The 18,443-nt window shown below is 44.1% G+C and overlaps 1 protein-coding gene across 6 annotated transcripts in view; it reads left to right on the top strand.

Moving 5' to 3' along the window:
• GPSM2 (G protein signaling modulator 2) overlaps positions 1 to 18,443 on the top strand; it is a 57,633-nt gene that overhangs the window by 13,006 nt on the left and 26,184 nt on the right. For 4 of the 6 annotated variants that reach the window (XM_075131575.1, XM_075131578.1, XM_048859908.2 and 1 more), the window contains exon 3: positions 2,867 to 2,977. The exons of the other annotated variants lie outside the window; for them this stretch is intronic. In XM_075131575.1, the coding sequence (XP_074987676.1) occupies positions 2,916 to 2,977 (62 nt within the window). In that variant the 5' untranslated portion in view covers positions 2,867 to 2,915. The remainder of the gene's footprint in view (positions 1 to 2,866; positions 2,978 to 18,443) is intronic. 6 annotated transcript variants of the gene reach the window in all.

Below are 18,443 nucleotides of genomic sequence, written 5' to 3'. Positions count from 1 at the left end.
CCAACTTTCTGTTCGCTTTTTGGACTGCCGCTGCACATTGAGTGGATGATTTCAGAGAACTATCCACAGTAACTCCAAGATCTTTCTTGAGTGGTAACAGCTAATTTAGACCCCCATCATTGTATATGTATAGTTAGGATTATATAATAAACATTTTGTTGAAGCATTGAACTAGCTATATCATAATCTTTGTTCAGGAAGAAATTCCATACTAATCCTAATTTTTCAGGTGCTTTAAAACTTAATGAAAAAATATCCATTGAGCTAAACCCTCATTCATTTATTCCATCCCAGATATGACTTTATGTGCAAGGTTGGTGTAGTGGAAATATGGTAAACCTTTGTTTGACTTGTATGTGTGGCTTTTTTTTGTTTTGTATTTTAATTTCCAATAAGGCTTTCATCAGTAAAGGCACTCTTTCACACATTTGTGAGTGTAGTTTTGTTTGAAGTCATGGAAGAGTTAAACTCAAGTGACTTCTTTTTAAACTTCATACTTACCATGGACCTATTCCTTGGTGAAGACAGGTGTCATTGTCATGCTTGAAGAGGTTTTAGTTGAAAATACAGATCACAATATCCACTTTTCTATTATTTTTAATTATTTTAATATTGAATAGCAAGATAGAGTTCTCTAAGGGTTCACCTACAAAATGCATGAAAGAACAAATACTTCTCTGCCCCTCCCGCCCCCAGAACCACACACCAGGAGCAAGTCTCACAGCCTGGGTCAACTGACTTGGGCTCGCACTGTGGGACTAAAAATAGCAGTGTAGAGGCTCGGGCTGGACTCTGAGACTGTTTGTTATTTTTAGCTTGCACCATGAACCTGAGTCAGTTGACCTAGGCTCTAAGACTTGCTGCCACATTATTTTTTCTTCTGTGTAGACGAACCCCAAAAATGAAATTTTTCCCATGGCAACAAATGCCACATTCTCTAAATCATCCTAGAAAATCTAAACCCATATGAGCATCTAAGGGTATATTTACACTGCACACCAAGCCTGGGCTCTGACTCAAGGTTTGAACCCAAGCCCCCCTTCCATGCACACACAGATCGGTCTAACTTGGGTCAGCAAGCACTCAAGGCCCAGGTCCTAGCACCCTGCCATGGGCGGCGCAGGTCAGAGCCCAAGTCCTGCTGACACTCTGGTCCAAGCCCTGTTATTTTGCAGTGTGGACGCAGGTCAAACCACAAACCCGAGTCAGAAGGTTTGCGTAATGCAGTGTAGATGTGAGACCTGGGTCCAGTAATTGTAAACCAACGTTTATAATGCAGTACAAGTATGGGCTTGGAAACCGAGTCCACAACCCCGGGTCCTGCAGACCTGGGCTTCATGTGCAGTGCAAACATATCCTTTGGGTTTCTTTTGTTTTTCCTTTATACATTTAGACTGCATTATGAACACAAAATTGTGTTTATTGGAATATGTGATCATTGATGTATGTTCAAAAATGCACTGATTTCTAGTTTACTTTTGCCTCTCTTTCAAAGCTTCAGTACACAAAATGCTATGATTCAGACATAAATGTAAAAATTAGATAATTTACAGCTGTGGGAAATCACAGGAACTATAAATTGGCCCCTTATGCATTGCTTGTAACTTTGTTAATCACTTTAATTTTTATGCCATTATACAAAAGCATAGTGTGCATACACTGTGTAGGTTGAGAGGGTTCAGTTACCACTTCCGTGGAAGCTATAACTCCCTCATTCCTGTGCATTCAAAATCTTTAATCATATTGTTGCATTAGTAGGGCAGAGCTTTTTTGGCACTTCTAATATGTAGGTCGTAACTTAAGTCCTTCCCAATCCATGAAGACTGCAATTGAATCTTGAAATGTGTGTGTGTCACACCCATGTATTATTAAAAAAAATTCACACCCACTTATTGAGAGTGAGGCAGTTGTAACCAGTTGCATGGAAGGGTGAAAGAACTGTTTTACTAGAAGAGGGTTGATACTTTGGTTATGGGGTGCTGGCCAGAGAGGAAGTCTTGGCAGGCCTGGGTAGGGGAAAAAGCACTGTTGGAGGCAAATGGGAGCATTATGTTGGAATTGCAGGGTATAGAAGTGGTTGATGCTGGAAGCAGAAATGAGAAATTTGGAGTAGAGCGAAGGGAGGATGCTATGTGGAAAATGTGGGTCCAAGACTAAATCTATGAATTAAATAAAGGTAGATTGAATTAGAGCTTCAGAATTTCCTCTTGGTGTTCTGGTGACTGTATAAAATGCTTGAGTTTTGCTGTCATGTTCTGACATCTCTAAAATCTCTTGCTGGAATGCATAGCCATGTAATTCACAAGTGCATGTTTATATGTAAATCATATTGACATGAAAGATGCTATATTAAAACCAAACCCATATATATTTATCCTTTAAGCTTGTCACTTGGAATTATACCCAGGACAAAAGACTAGCAACACAATGATAGCTGATTCAAAATCTAGCTGAACACAGAGTACTGATTTCTGTTGACACTTTTTTTTTTCAGCTGCTTGCATGCAAAAATTCCCATGGTTACAGTGAAACTCTTTGCCTCTCTCACTTTAAGTGATTGATAAGATTTACCACTCGGCAGGGATAGCTTTGCGTTTTGCATCAGCCCAAGGTGGTTATGAGTTCTTTGAAAATGAGACTTCAAGCCAAGCATCTTGTGTTCCCTTTGCAGAAATGCAGCTGAATGGAACTGAAAGGGCCACAGACACAAGAACTCGGGACATGTTTATGGAAAGCTGTGTTTGGCACTGCTCTCTTTTACTTATTAAGAAAGAAGAGTATTTCAGCAGGAGCTTAGGATGTATTAACTCTAACTTGTTAATATAGTAACTGGGATAATGTGCTGACAACAATTTTCCATATTAAGGTACTTGTCCTGCCTGCAGAACACTTTTCTCTACTGATAATGCAATTCAATGGAGGAAAGTAATGTTTTGATAAGCATGCGTGAAGATCATTCCTTTCATGTTCGCTACAGGTAAGACTATGTACTGTTTTGGATAAAGCTTTAAGTACTATATTAACAATAGAAACCTTATGTGAATGTTCAGTACTGTTCTTTTTAAAGAGAAATAGCAACATTAAACATCATTTCAACAGGAACCCGTTTCTTAACCTGTGTTACTAGTGGCACTGTACCTTAAAACTGAAAGAAATTTTAAAATACCACTTACTTCTTACTGTTGAAAAGTTTTGCTCTTTTTTTGGCTTGAACAGTGAAAATAGACTAGTCAGTTGCCTAGTTGATTTCATTTCCTCCTCCCCCCCCCCCCCCCACTTACATTAGTACAGTGCAAACTTTGATGGAAAATATTTCCACTGGATGCGGGAACTTTCCATTAGAAACGTTTCTAATGGTCTTAGGTTTTGTCAAAGCTTATTTTGCAAAACCTAAAATTTGGTTCAGATTTGACCTGACAGTGTCTCTTCTGGTGCTGAACCCAAGAATTGTGTAAGATGAGAAAATAATTTAAAAAAACCTGTCATTCCACACTTCTGTAAGTTTGGTACTGTTCTTTCAAGAAGTTCCACTTTTTATACCTTCCATAGCTGTGCTCTGAGCTCACTTAAGCTTATGCTCAAATAAATTGGTTAGTCGCTATGGTGCCACAAGTACTCCTTTTCTTTTTGCGAATACAGACTAACAGGGCTGCTACTCTGAAACCTGTCACTGTACTGGAACTGTGTGCTGTTGCCAAATGAACTGGTGTATGTGATTTACTACAAAAATATTGCAGTGTTTATGAGGGTTTAGCATGCCAATTTGATGTGACTTTTTGTTATGTTCTAAGAAGGAAGTGGAGCATAATCCCAGTAGTGTAATTCATGTGTACCTCCCTTCATTGACTTCCAGTTAATTTCCTGAAATGGTCCACAGTATTTGACAGTCTTCTGCTGTATTGTGTTATCTTGCTGTACCCCCTTGACCGTACCCCCAGCACCCCCACAAACTATGCGTATTTTCACAATCTACTGACTATATGAGCTAGGGAGGGTGTGCCTGAGAGGTACTTCTTGCATAAATCTGGATGACAGTGCTTAAAGGTGTAAATGTGCAAAGGAGGAATGTTGGCTTGGAGGTGAAGTTGCTATATCTTGATATAATTTGACATACTAAACACTTAAAATCTGTTAAAGGTAAACTTGTTTGATATGCTGTTATTGAGGCAAATGCTATCTTCATTAAATGAGGATATTCACCTTCCTCGTGTAGATGTTGAAATTTGGTTATAAAGCACATTAAAGGTGAAGGACTATAGAAATACTTAGTGCTCTTGCTGTTGGGTGGTGGCAGGTCAGCATGATCACACCTTTTCTTCCCAGAACCTGTATTATCTGTTCTGTGGTGCCCCTTCAGCAAGGCTAATAGCAATGTTGTCTGCCACTGTACCACGCTACACAGGAGTAGTGCTAGTGTAGATGCCAATCAGGGACCTGACAACTGCACTAATGCAGTTGGTTCTCCCAGTGCAATTCTGGAATACCCCGCCCCACCCTTCTGTGACAGCAGAGGGTGAAAATTGTATTTAATCGTGATGGTTCTTAAATAATGGTCAGATTACTCTGTGCCTAAGGATGGTTGTGGCAATTATCCTAAAAGGTGGTTGGTTTTGGTGAGGTAATAGCTACACATTTTTAATTTCCAAGGAACTAGTATAAAGAAAAAGCTCATAAGTAACATTTAGATATTGAACTGATCTGAGGCTTTTATTTAAATGGATGTAGTTTAGAGTAGAGTTTAGTTCTTGAGTCAGTTACTTGTAGAGTGTAGAATTTAGAAGGTTTAAAAAAAAACCTCCCCCCCCATAACTTTATGTTCAGGTCATCTATTATTTGTGTGTCAGTATTTGTATATGCAGAAGGTGATCTCTCTTGCCTTTTGTCTCTTGAGCAGAATTCCCTTTCCAAAAAGATTCCTATAGCAAGGGTTCTCAAACAATTTGAATGGCGGGGCCCACATTTTAGTACAGAGATATGATTGTGGATCTGTTTTTGATTGTGTGGGCCATCACTTTTCGCACTCTATAGTCAGACAATATCTCTGTGGCAGCTACATCAATTGCCTACATGGAGAAACATATAATATATTTTGGGTTGTCTTCTATTGCTATTCACTGGCTGGAAATAAGGATGATGCCAATACCAGTGACTGCCCAGCTCTCCAGAGACCACCAGCAAATGCTCCTTGGAGCAACTACTGGCAAACTACCTCCACCACAGAACACTAAATTAGTGCACCAAACATCCCACAACTAAGGGGTTATCTTGAGTAGGATTTTTTTTAACTTGATGTAAGCATGTTTATAAAGTTCTAGTATAAACAAGGCAAGCTGTACTCTAGCATGTACTAGGTCAGGGGTGGCCAAACTGTGGCTCATGAGCCCAACGTGGCTCTTTTACAGTTAAAGTGTGGCACACAGAGCTCCCCATGCCAGCCAGACTAGGAGGGAGCTCGGGACTTCTGCCTTGCAGTGGGGTAGTGGGATAGGGCCTTCAACCTTGCAGGGTGTGCCTGCCAGGGCTGGGAGTTTCAGCAGGAGCGAGGCTGAAGCCCCAAGCCTCGGTAGGCACCTCCTGCGGGGCTGAAGCTCCAAGCCCCAGCAGGTGCGCCCCGTCTGTCGAACTTCTGAAGATTGTCGTATGCAGCTCAGAGGGCCAGTAAGTTTGGCCACCCCTGTACTGGGTGGTCAAGTTGAAACTGAGACTCCCATCAGGCTTCAACTCAGCCAGCTAGCATGTGCTAAGGTACAGTTTGCCTTGTTAAAACTACAATTTTACAACATGCTAGTTAACACATACATTGCTGGGAGGCACTAGTCCAGTAAAGGGATGTGTGTGGAAAGGAAGGTTAAGGGACAGAGTTAAGGTGGTGTATAACACTTTTGTGTTAGTATAACGTTTGTGCTTTTGATGGAGATTACCTTTCTTACATTTTTAATTTTTTTGTGTCAGATGTTCTGTGTAGCAGTTTCACAACAAATTTGTGTGTGTATTTAGTAGTAGTATAAATCTGATCAGGAGCCTTCAGAAATCCCATTCACAGGAATGAACAGGTTGAGTTTTGGTTGATAGTATTTCTGGACGCAGGTATGACTTCTGGTCTTGTTTTGTTCTTCTAACTTCTGGTTCCTTATAACAGTTTTCTGCAGCTTCACTGTTTGCAGACTGCAGTTAAAGTAAAAGTTTAAAGCAAAGATTCCAAATAGTGGGTAGGGGGGCAAAGGTTTTTTTTATTAGTAGTAGAGAAAATTCAAAGGAGAAGGTTAAGAAAAAAGACTTTAAAAAGGAGCCAGATGAGATGAATTACTTTGAGTGACAAATGAGGGTAAGGTAGTTTTACAAATGAGAATTTATACAGAACAAAAACCTTTGGGAGAAAAGCAGGACCAGGCGAATAAGTAGAATAACAAAATGAAGCACTTGTGTGAATATTTCCACAAAAACATCTTAAAGAGCATTATCCTGTTTAGCTGGAACAGAATTTCCCTAGAATTACACAAATGAATGAAGCTTGTTCTCTCTTGGTCTCTACTGCTTCAATGCATCCTTTGTTATGCACTTGGTTAGTGAATAATGAAGTAATTCAAGTTAGACAATATAGCAGACAGGAAGAATATGAAATTACTTTCTTGTAACTATTTAATTACTTCCTAAAAAATTGATAACCCAACCTCATCTTGTCTGCGTGCTTACAGTTTATCCATGTTAGCAGCAGTAATTTAAACCTGATTTGAGAGCATTCCAAAAAAGGGGATGTTTTTGAAACTGAGAATAGTGTGTGTTCAGTAGCTCAGGCTGTTCCTGTCACTAACTTTGAAGGTTATGTGTAATTCCTTTTTTAATTACCAGATTTTAGACCCAGAGCAGAAGTCTGTAATCAGCCTGTTTGTCCAAAACTACATTGGCAAAATCTGAGAGCTGGGTAGCGATCTATAATATGGTATGACTAAAAATATGGAAAAATTGGTCAGTGCAGGCATCTACAGTTAGTCTGAGACACGTACTTCCTTCTCTTCCTTCCTTTCTCACAATTAAGCTAGACCCCAAACTTGAAATAAGTCAATAAGAGAGTGATCCAAAGGGAAAGTAGTTCTTAGATTTTTTGGCATCCACTGGTTCCTAAAAACAGCTTTTATAAATCAATAGACTGTTTATATAAGACCAATTCAGACTGGAAATAAGGTGCACATTTTTAACAGGGAGGGTAATTAACTATTGGAACAATTTACCAAGAGTTGTGGTGGATTCTCCATCACTGGCAATTTTTAAACCAAGATCGGAAGTTTTTCTAAGAAGATATGTTCTACTTCTACCAGGAATTAATTCATGGAAATCCTATTGCCTGCATTGTACAGGCGGTCAGATTCTATCACAGAGGCCCATTCTGGACTTATAATATATGAATCAATATAGCTATGCTTGTGGTGGTGGTTTTTTTTTTTTTAATCTTTAGTTTCCTGTGGTTTTCCCCTTTAATTGAAACTTTTATAGTTCCCTATCCTCACTTACCATAACTAGGGCCCTACCAAATTCACCGCCATGAAAAACGTGTCACTGACCATGAAATCTGGTCTCCCCCTGTGAAATCTGGTCTATTGCATGCTTTTACCCTATACCATACCTATTTCACAGGGGAGACCAGAGTTTCTCAAACTGGGGGTCCTGACCCAAAAGGGAGTTGCAGGGGTCAAAAGGTTATTTTACGGGGGATCGTGGTATTTCCACCCTTATTTCTGTGCTACCTTTGGAGCTGGGCAGCCGGAGAGCAGCAGCTGTTGGCAAGGCACCCAGCTCTGAAGGCAGTGCCCCGCCCTCAGCAGCTCAGAAGTAAGAGCGGCAATGCCATACCATACCACCCTTACTTCTGCTCTGCTGCCTTCAAAACTGGGTGGCTGGAGAGTGGTGGCTGCTGACTGAGGGCTCAGCTCTCCAGACAGCAGTGCAGAAATAAGGGTGGCAATACCATTCCATGCCATCCTTACTTCCGCATTGCTGCTGGCAGCGGCTTGGCCTTCAGAGCTGGGCTCCTGGTCAGCAGCCGCTGCTCTCCAGCTGCCCAGCTCTGCAGGTAGCGCTGCTGGCTGCAGCAGTGCAGAAGTAAGAGTAGCAGCACCACAGCCCCCTGTACAATAATCTTGTGACTTCCCCATAACTCCTTTTTGGGTCAGGACCCCTAAAATTACAACACTGTGAAATTTTACATTTAAATAGCTGAAATCATGAAATTTACTATTTTAAAAATCTTATGACCGTGAAATTAACCAAAATGGACCATTAGTTTGGTAGGGCCCTAACCATAACTGACAGAGCTGAACTGAAATCTAACAAAAATTCTAGATTATTTTTAGTGTATTTCAATAAGCTATTCACTGCTCTTGCATTTTGATGAACTTTAACCAAAGAGAGAACTTAAATATACTTCAGCATTTCTTATCTTTTGCATAGTAAGAATAATCCTTCTTTGAGTGATTGCACATGTCCATTCCACTGTAGGTGTGTGCATGCCCTGAGCACAGTCACAAGAAAATTTTCCCTTAGTGGTACCTGTCAGCTCAGCTCTGGCGCCCCATTGTGCTGTGTGCTCATAGTGCCGGTATAAAGGGTCTGACCAACCCTGCGCCCCTCAGGTTCTTCTTACCACCCAGGACAGTTGCTGGAACTGCTCTCCTTGCTTCGGCAAGCTGTTCTCAGTGGTCTTTGTGGTTTCTTCTTTTCTTCATATTGTGTGTGTGTATATATAGTGAACGTATAAATAGTTCTTTGAGTGCTTGCACATGACCTTTCCATTGTAGGTGTGTGCGCGTGCCCTGTGCACAGCTGCTGGAAATTTTCCCCCTAGTGGTATCCATCGGGTTGGCTCTGGCACCCTCTGGTGCTGCACACTCGTAGTGCCGGGATAAGGGGCGGGGACATGCTGAGCCCACACTCCTCAGTTTCTTCTGATCACCCACGACGGCTGTTGGAACTTCCCTCCTTGCTTCAGCAAGACTCTGTAGTGCAGTGGTTCTCAAACTTATGTACTGGTGACCCCTTTCACATAGCAAGCCCCTGAGTGTGACCCCTCCCCCCCATAAATTAAAAACACTTTAAAATATGTTTAACACCATTATAAATGCTAGAGGCAAAGCGGGGTTTGGGGTGGAGGCTGACAGCTCACGACCCCCCATGTAATAACCTTGCGGTCCCAACCCCCAGTTTGAGAACCCCTGCTCTAGTGGTTCCTCTAGCCGGGGGGCTGACACTCACAGCAGGGGTCAGGCTGATCCCCGCACTCACCAGCGGTGGCAGGAAGCAGAGCAACCCAGCCCTAGCCCGCTCCACTCTGCTGGCTCCCTGCTGTGTCAGTGAGTGCCGGGGGGGCGGACCTCTTCCCCCAAGTCCTCTCCCCCCGAGACACACGGCTGGGGCGAGGGGAGCGGAGCGGAGCGGGCTGGGGCCGCATTGTTCCGCTTCCTGCTGCCGGTGCCAGGTCCTCCGCTAATCCCCAAAGTGGCCCCCCACAGCTCCTGCCTCTGCAGGCCTTGCGCGCAGCCCAGACCCTCTGCGGGGTGGGGAGCTTGGGCTGTGTAGGGCACCATAATTTGTAGGGGTGGGGCTGTAAGTACAGTCTTGAGATACACTGGAACCCGGTACCAACTGTGGGGAGAAGCCTGGTACCGACCACGGAGCCGAACCTGGCGCTGGACAGCAGGAGCAGACCCCTCTGGCAGAGGGAGGGGTGGACATTGCGCTAGCACTGCATGCTTCCTCCTCCTCCTCGCCTGATGAAGCGCTGTTGGCGAAGGAGTTGTTCCCAGTATGGGATGATTATAAGGCCCACCAGGACTTATTAAAGCGGGTGGCGTCCAACCTAAATATCCAGGCAGAGGAAGTAAGGGAAACTATTGACTGCTTCCTGGACATCTTAGGGACGGGAGGTCCCTCTAGGGTGGCCTTTCCCATACATGGCCAAGTGGACTGAGCTAAAATATTTTGTACCAGCCAAGGACTTTCTGTGAGTTCTTATTTTCTCACCCTCCCCCAGGGTCCCTTGTAGTGGTGGCTGCCAGAGAGAGAGAGAGACTGTCAAGGCCAGGCAAGACTGATGCCTAAGGCAAAAGACCCTAAAAAATTAGACCTCCTGGGGAGAAAGGCTTATTCTATAGGAGAATTGCAGTTCCAAATAGTGAACCAGCAAGCCATGTTGTCTTGCTATGATTTTAATATGTGGGGGGTCAATGGACAAATTTCTGGGCAAATTTCCCCAGGATGATAAGGGTTCTTGGCCCTCGTGGAAGAGGGAAGACAGTGGTGAGGACTTTGTTGCAGGTAGCCCTGGATTCTGCGGCTAGGTAAATGGCCACGGCTGTCACTATATGTTGAGCTTCATGGTTGCAATGGTCAGGTTTTCCTCAGGACATGCAACAGACAATCCAAGACCTGCCCTTTGAGGGATCCTCTCTCTTTTCTGAACTAACGGATGTGAGGCTACATGGCCTTAAAGATTCTAGGGCGCCACTGAAATTGCTGGGTCTGCATATGCCCGCCCAGTCAAGAAGGTCCTATAGACCTCAGCAGTATGGATGTTATTACTCCCAACTGCCGAGGCAGGATCAGAGGAGGAGGAGAAACGGAGGGTTTGGGCACAGACCACCTCCGCCCTCATCCTCTATGGGACCTTCTCAAGTGGCTCCGAGCCAATCTGGCATCTTGAGATATTCGTTTTGACGAGGCACTTGACGATGGACTATCAACCCCCCTCCTCCAGGATCCAGTCAACCCTATCTTTTCCAACTGCCTTTCCCATTTACTCTAAGCCTGGGAACACATTACTTCGGACTGCTGGGTTCTAAGCTCTGTGGAATCCAGATATACCCTCCAGTTTGTTTCTACCCCACCTTCCCACCCTCCTACCCTGTTCCTCTTCAGGGACCCTTCTCACGAGCTTTTTCTGCAACAAGAGGTTCAATCCTCCTTCGGATGGGAGCCGTGGAAGAGGTTCCACTACATCTAAGGGGAAGAGGGTACTATCCCGGTATTTTCTTATACCCAAGGCTAAGGCAGGTCTCAGGCCCTTCCTAGACCTGTATGGACTCAACCATATGCATGGTCTCCTTGGCCTCAATCATCCTGTCACTGGATTCAGGGATTGGTATGCTGCCCTCGACTTGAAAGATGCCTATTTCCATGAATTGATATTCCAGGGCCAAAGGAGGTACCAAAGGTTTGTGATGAACCAGGCCCATTACCAATTTGCATCCCTGCCTTTTGGAAAGTCCATGGCCCCAAGAGTATTCACCAAATGCATGGCAGTGGAAGTTAGCTTTTCTGAGAAAGAAAGGGGTCCAAGTCTTCCCATAACTCAACGACTGGCTGATCAAAGGTCGGTCCCAAGTGTAGGTGGAGCTGGACATTGCTCTGATACAAATGACCTTTCAGTCCTTGGGTCTACCAATAAACATCCAGAAGTCGACCCTCATACCGGTGCAACACATAGAATTTATAGGGGCAGTTCTCAACTCCCTACAAGCAAAAGCTCTTCTACCCAAGGACCACTTCTGGGAGATTTCATCCCAAATAAGCTCCCTGCAGTCACAGCTGATCACGACAGTTCGTTTGTTTAAGCCTCCTCGGACACATGCATCGTGTACCTACATGGTTCGACATGCAAGTCTGAGACTCCGTCCACCTCTCCAAGCTTGGTTAGCCTCTGTCTATTCCCCGTCCAGGCACCACCTGGACAGGGTTCTCCCGATACCTCTGCAAGTTCTGGACTCGGTAACGTGGTGGTTAGACTGCAATACGGTCTGTGCGGGGGTACCTTTTGCGAGGCCCTGACCATCAGCACATCTGGTCACTGACCTCTCAGTGCTAGGATTTGGTCTGTGGTCTCGAGAGGAGTTCACGCTCTATATCGATATCACGAAACTGAGGGCTGTCCACCTGGCTTGCCAGGCATTCTTGCCTCTCATCACAAACACCATGATCTCTGTTTTTTATGGGCAATACCTCAGCCATGTTCTATATCAACAGATGGAGGAACTCTGTCAAGAGGCAATCTGTCTGGGAATTATGCATAGCAAATTTGATAGGCCTCGAAGTGTCTTACATTCCAGGGGTGCAAAATCTTCTTGCAGATCACCTGAGCAGGTCCTTCTCAGCTCACCACGAGTGCTCTCTCCGCCCGGATGTCACGAGGGACATTTTCTGCAGGTGGGGAGTTCCCCACATAGACCTGTTTGCCACCTGTACCAACAGGAAGTGTCAGCAGTTCTGCTCCCTGAGGGGCCACAGTCAAGGGTCTCTCATCAGCACTTTTCTCCTGTTATGGTCGAATCACCTACTGTACGTTTTTCCACCCATCCCATTGATTCACAAGGTTCTGATGAAGATCAAGCAGGACCAAGCTTGGGTCATCCTAATAGCTCCACCGGGGCCCAGGAAACATTGGTACTCCCTGCTACTTTGGCTGTCCATAGAGCCTCTGAACAGTCTCTAGTTATTCCCAGACCTGATCACACAAGACTACGGGCCACTATAGGCAGCGAGTTATATGGGTCCGTGGTGTCCATGCTCCATCAGTATTCAGGAACGTGGGCCCAGCTCCACCAATGTTTGGGCTTATATTTTCAGAGCTGTCCCATACATAGGACGGACTGGGGCAACCACCCTGGGTCCTGCGCTTTGGGGGGCGCTGTGCTTCAGGGGGATACAGAGTCCAGGGTGGCCTGGAAGGTTAGCAGAGGGGCTTGGCCTTCCCGCCCCTGCTCCACCCTGCCCCCGCTTCCGCCTCTTTATGGCTTCCACCCCCTCCCCCAAGCAATGCAGGCAAAGCGGGGTGGGCTGAGACCAGGTCGCTCGCTGCTGGTGGTGCCAGGCCCCCCCTTCCCCCCCAGCTCCCCGGGCTGCCCTGGATCCTGTGTCCCCCTGAAGTGCGGGGCCCTCCAAAGCATGGGGCCTAAGGCGGTTGCCCTGGTCTGTCCTATCAACAGGATAGCTCTGCTTGGACCTGTTCTGGGCACCAACAAAAATTATACAAACCTGGCACCCATGCGGGTCACTGCCTCATCCAAACCTCAGCGCATTGCATCTGAAGGCCTGGAATCTTTATGGCTAAATCCTGAGGAACTAGCTTGCTCCAAACAAGTGCATAAAGTTCTGTTGGGCAGCAGGAAGCCCTCCACGAGGATAACTTACTGGGAAAAATGGAAGTGATTTTCTGTGCAGTCATCACAGCAAGGAGTTCCACCGGAGTGCACATCCCTGCAAATAGTTTTGGACTACCTTTTATCCTTGACAGGTTTCAGAGTAACAGCCATGTTAGTCTGTATTCGCAAAAGAAAAGGAGTACTTGTGGCACCTTAGAGACTAACCAATTTATCTGAGCATAAGCTTTCGTGAGCTACAGCTCACTTCATCGGAGGCATACTGCGGAAAATACAGAAGATGTTCTTTTATCCTTGAAAGACCAAGGCCTTTCCCTGTCTTCAATCAAGGTTCATCTGATAGCTATCTCCGCGTTCCATCCCAAAGTTGACAATAAGTCCCTCTCTTCTCATGAGAAGGTAAGCTGTTTTCTGAAAGGCCTGGAGAAGGCATTTCCCCAAGTAAGAGACCCATTTTCTCCCTGGGATTTGAACCTTATCTCAAAGCTGACAAACTCGTACTTCGAGCCACTAGCAACGTGCTCATTATTACAGCTCTTTTGGGAGGTTGCCTTTCTGGTGGTCATTACATTGGCCAGGAGAGTATCAGAGATTTGGGCCCTCACCGCAGAGCTTCCATACACATATTTTCTTTAAAAATAAGGTCCAGCTACATCCACGTCCAAAATTTCTTCTGAAAGTGGTGTCCCAGTTCCACTGTAACCAACCAGTCTTTTTCCCAGTCTTTTACTCGGCGACTCTTGTGAACAGAGGAGAGCAGTGCCTGCAATCTTTGGACGAGGTGCGCTTTGGCATTCTACATTGAAAGGACTAAGCTATTCTGTAGATTGCCTCAGCTCTTCATAGCAATAGCAGAAAGGATGAAAGGCCTCCCTGTATCTGCACAGAGGATTTTGTCTTAGATCACATCATGATCCGAGCGTGTTATGACCTGGCAGGGACTTCCCCTCCACCAAACCTGACCGCTCATTCCACAAGATCTCAGGCCTGTTCTGCAGCTTTTCTGTCTCAAGTTCCGATTCAAGACATCTGTCGAGCCTCCACCTGGTCTTCAGTGTACACGTTCTCGATGCATTATGCCATCGCTCAGCAGGCCAGAGATGATTCACACTTTGGCCACGCAGTACTACAGTTGGCTTGTCCTTGATCTCCGAGCCCACCTCCAACGCAACTGCTTGTGAGTTACCTACAATGAAATGGACATGGGCAAACACTCCAACAAAAAGAAAAAACGGTTAACTAACATTTCCGTAACTGTTGTTCTTTGAGATGTATTGCACATGTCCATTCCAAGACCCACCCGACGGCCCCACTCTTGGAGTGGTCAGTAAGAAGAAAATGAGGAGTGCAGGCTCAGCATAGCCCCTTATACTGGCGCTATGAGCATGTGGCACCAGGGGGCTCCAGAGCTGACCTGATGGATACCACTAGAGGAAAAATTTCTGGCAGCTGTGCACAGGGTGCACACACACCTACAGCGGAATGAACATGTGCAACACATCTCGAAGAACAGTTACGAAAAGGTTAGTAACAGTTTTTTAGTTTAGATAGCATAATTGGCGCTTCTCCATCAGTTAGCGGAGTTTCGTCCGTTCCTGGTGCCGAGGCATGCCTCGGTAACCAGGCTTCAAGCCCTGTGCCTCCTGCAACAAGGCTATGCCTTTGAGTGACCTGCACTCTAGCTGTCTAAAGTGCTTTGATGAGGCTCACATCAGGGATCGCTGTCGGATCTGCAGCAAGTTTAAATTTCATATGAAGAAAGATTTGGAGTCCAGGTTAAAGTTTCTATTGATGAAAACGGTGCTCAGACCTTCCTCTGAGCCAAGCTGGTTGAACTCAGCACCGAGCACATCAGCTTTGATGCAGAGTGCTCCTCCCACTGTATTGGAGTCCTGGCACCATTCGCCATCCTCAGTGCCGAGAAAGAGATACAAGGAGCAGCTGACCGAGATGGGTCATTCCCCGACACCAAAGAAGTCCAAGAATGGGGAGCAGCGTGCAGTGCAACCTAAGTCAGGCCACTCCTCTGCGTCGGCATTGCAGGTGGCACCGTTGACTTCAACCCCCTATGCAGGCAGTGCTGAACCGTGTGCACTGGAGGGACAGTGTGGCATCAGCATTGTTGTGGTTCTGTCCACTCCGGAGGCATTTGCTGTGGCCAGAGACCTGGTGGCCCTCTTGGTACTGCCGTTGCTGGCAGTACAAGAGTTGGCAGTGCCGGGGCCTGCGGGCAGGAGGGATCACGTAGCACCCAGCTGCCATCCGGTTCTGGGCCCCATGGTACCGTCGAGAGCTGGCCCTGATGCATGCCTCCCCGCCCCAGCAGTAATCTCCAGCACCAGTGGGAGTCTCACCTCCACGGTCCCCAGAAGAAGGCTTGTTTTCGGAGTCAGAAATTGGGTTGTATTCTTCTCATCCGAGGAGTAGACTCTCTGCCACGCCTCCACGCATCCCTACCCCACCATGGTCCCTGGCACAGGAGTACCATGGCGCACTTGGCCTAGTGGTCACTTACCTATTCCAATGCAGTGGCCCTTTTGGAACCTGTGGAGATTCCCCCTGATGCCAAAACTCCATTGGAGATGCTCTTACTCGGTGATGTCCAAGAGTAGGGTGCCAGAGCTGACTTGACGGTACCACTGAGGGAAAAATTTCCAGCAACTGTACTCAGGGCACACATCTACAGTGGAATGGACATGTGCAACACATCTTAAAGAACAACGCTTATGGAAAGGTTAATAACTGTTTTATCTTTCACTTGGTACATACTAAAAAAAGTCAAAAGTTTGTATTTTGTTTCTTGATGAAGTGATGTTTCATCAAATAATATTTTATTTGCTAAGGAACATGTATAGTGTAAAATTACTTGGATGTATGACAGCAGAGAGAAAATATTTTAAATGGTTTTTCTGTGTTATATCACATTTTCTTAAACTATCTCCCTTGTATGCCTCAGGCCTCTTTGTGCCTTTTTCTGTGGCTTTAATGCATAGTTCCCGAATACATCACAGTATCCAAGCTAAATGTTCATTTACTGTGAAGGTAGTGATAGCTAGATTTCAGTTTATAGAACTGAAGTCAAGCAGTACACATAGCTTATTTCTCAAGAATATGAAACTCTAGTACAAAGTCCATTGCAAGTTAAAATCTAAAGAAACTTAAGTGATTGTGTAAGTCTTAGTACTGAGGAGCACCATATTTTCTACACGTCAAGTTAATTGGATGTGTCAGTTAACATGAGGTGCCCGGAGAGAACCTCTTGGGATAGGATTAGTTAAGATTACCCAATGAAGTGTGTTAAATCTTAAATCTTTTGTTGCTGATGGTATGACATACTGTACATAATCATTTCTGGCGTTTCCCAAACAACGTTTAACACGTACACTGTGCAATAAATTGAAAGAAGATGGCTCTGTGGAACAAATAGCAGTTCTTCAACTTCTCAAAACATAAAAGTACTGTGGGTTATGGATATCCAGTCTGGAAAGTTGGGCCTGGGAAGAACTCCATGGTTGACATACCTTTTTTCTTCTTCATCTTTGCCGGCTACCAGGCATAGGTTGTATTACAAAAGTTAAGTATGTCTATTATGTCACTCTGCTTAAGTTGTGGAATGTCAAAGACTACCAGGTACAGTACAATTTAGTTAACTCATTTTACTTATGGCCTACACTACTCTGGTTCTCCTGAAAAGCAATCCAGTGGGGCTTTCAAAATACTTTGTTCCTGCTCAGATTTTATAAAATGTTTTGTTACCTACTAATTCCTTAATCAGTGTTTCATAATATAAAAGTTACATTAACTGTTCTTCAGCTCCCTTGATATCTATCGGCACTTTAGTAATGCCAGTGAAATAGCTGTTGGTGTTGGGGGATATTTTTAATTGCCAGTGTTAGTGATTTTGCTTTTCAGTGTTTTGACGTATTAATTCTCATTGTACTGGAGATTTGCCTGAGTGTTAAATGTTTTCTACGTCACTAGGGTGTGAACATATAATAAACTGTACTAGCTGCTGTATGCAATTTCCATGCTTAAACTCTCCTCCCAGATTAGGTAAAATGTTATCTAATATTTTTGAGCTTTTATAGTACTGTGTACTAATTTCCTCAGATCTAGTTTTGACGTTTAATTAGGTCAGTGTCCTACCCAATAAAAACTTTAAATAATTCAGGTTTCAGAGTAGCAGCTGTGTTAGTCTGTATTCACAAAAAGAAAAGGAGTTCTTGTGGCACCTTAGAGACTAACAAATTTATTTGAGCATAAGATCTGAAGTGAGCTGTAGTTCACAAAAGTTTATGCTCAAATTTGTTAGTCTCTAAGGTGCCACAAGTACTCCTTTTTAAATAACTCAGAGGCCAAAGAGTTTTCCTTTTAGCCTAGAAATGCATGATGTTGCAGTTGTGCAGAATACTAAACAATAGAGAACATCGGATGAAGAGTTATAAATGGTTGTCCTAGTGATGGAAAGGAACACTAATAATAGAAAATGTTTTAATTGTATTTAAAATGTTATGCTGAGAATAAGCAATTATTAGATTCTGAAAGATAGTTTTGGGGATGAAAGGCAGTTTGGTGTTGAGTAGCTGTTGTATCTACTTTGTAAACCAAGTTAAAGAACAATTTTTAGAAGTTATGGGTATATTTTAGTGAGTGGTTTTCCAGAATAAGACTTCAGGTTGTCAGATTTTTTTTTTCCAAAGTATGGAATTCTATTTTATTTTTGGAATTTGTTAGCATATTACCTTTTTTAATGCTTATATAAATGTCTATACTTTTGAAAATAATATGGTTATACTACTTTAGATGGAGAATCCTGACATTCTTGTTTAGGTATGGGTCTTTTGAGGAACAGTAGAAAATGTTCATGTGTAATTACTAACAATTCAGCAGTTTATAAGATTGAATGCACAAGGAGGGCGTCTTTGATTATTGCAGCTCTCCTAACAAAGCTGCTTTGTGCATGGCCTAAGCTCAAAATGTACTCTTGTTGCAACTTCACTTTGTACTACTTTATCAATTGATAGCAGTGCTATATTGTAAACAATGCAGAAAATATCTGTAACTATTCACATTCTTGGCTCACATTAGTGAAACATCTTCCAAGTATCTGACTGCTTCTTCTGAGTAAAACAACCTTAATTGAAATACATACTGTTGTTGTTGTCTGTTTGTCGGGTAGTTGATTCACTTTGTTCTTTACAGTGCTGTTTAGTTTCCATAGAGTTGTATTGACATTACAAGGCCATCTAATGGCAAGTACCATTGAAGTGAGTCGGAAAATATTGTACCTAAAACGTT

This window comes from Caretta caretta, chromosome 8 (assembly GCF_965140235.1).
Source record: "Caretta caretta isolate rCarCar2 chromosome 8, rCarCar1.hap1, whole genome shotgun sequence".
NCBI classification, from domain to species: domain Eukaryota; kingdom Metazoa; phylum Chordata; order Testudines; family Cheloniidae; genus Caretta; species Caretta caretta.
This window is presented reverse-complemented; position numbering and strand designations above follow the sequence as displayed.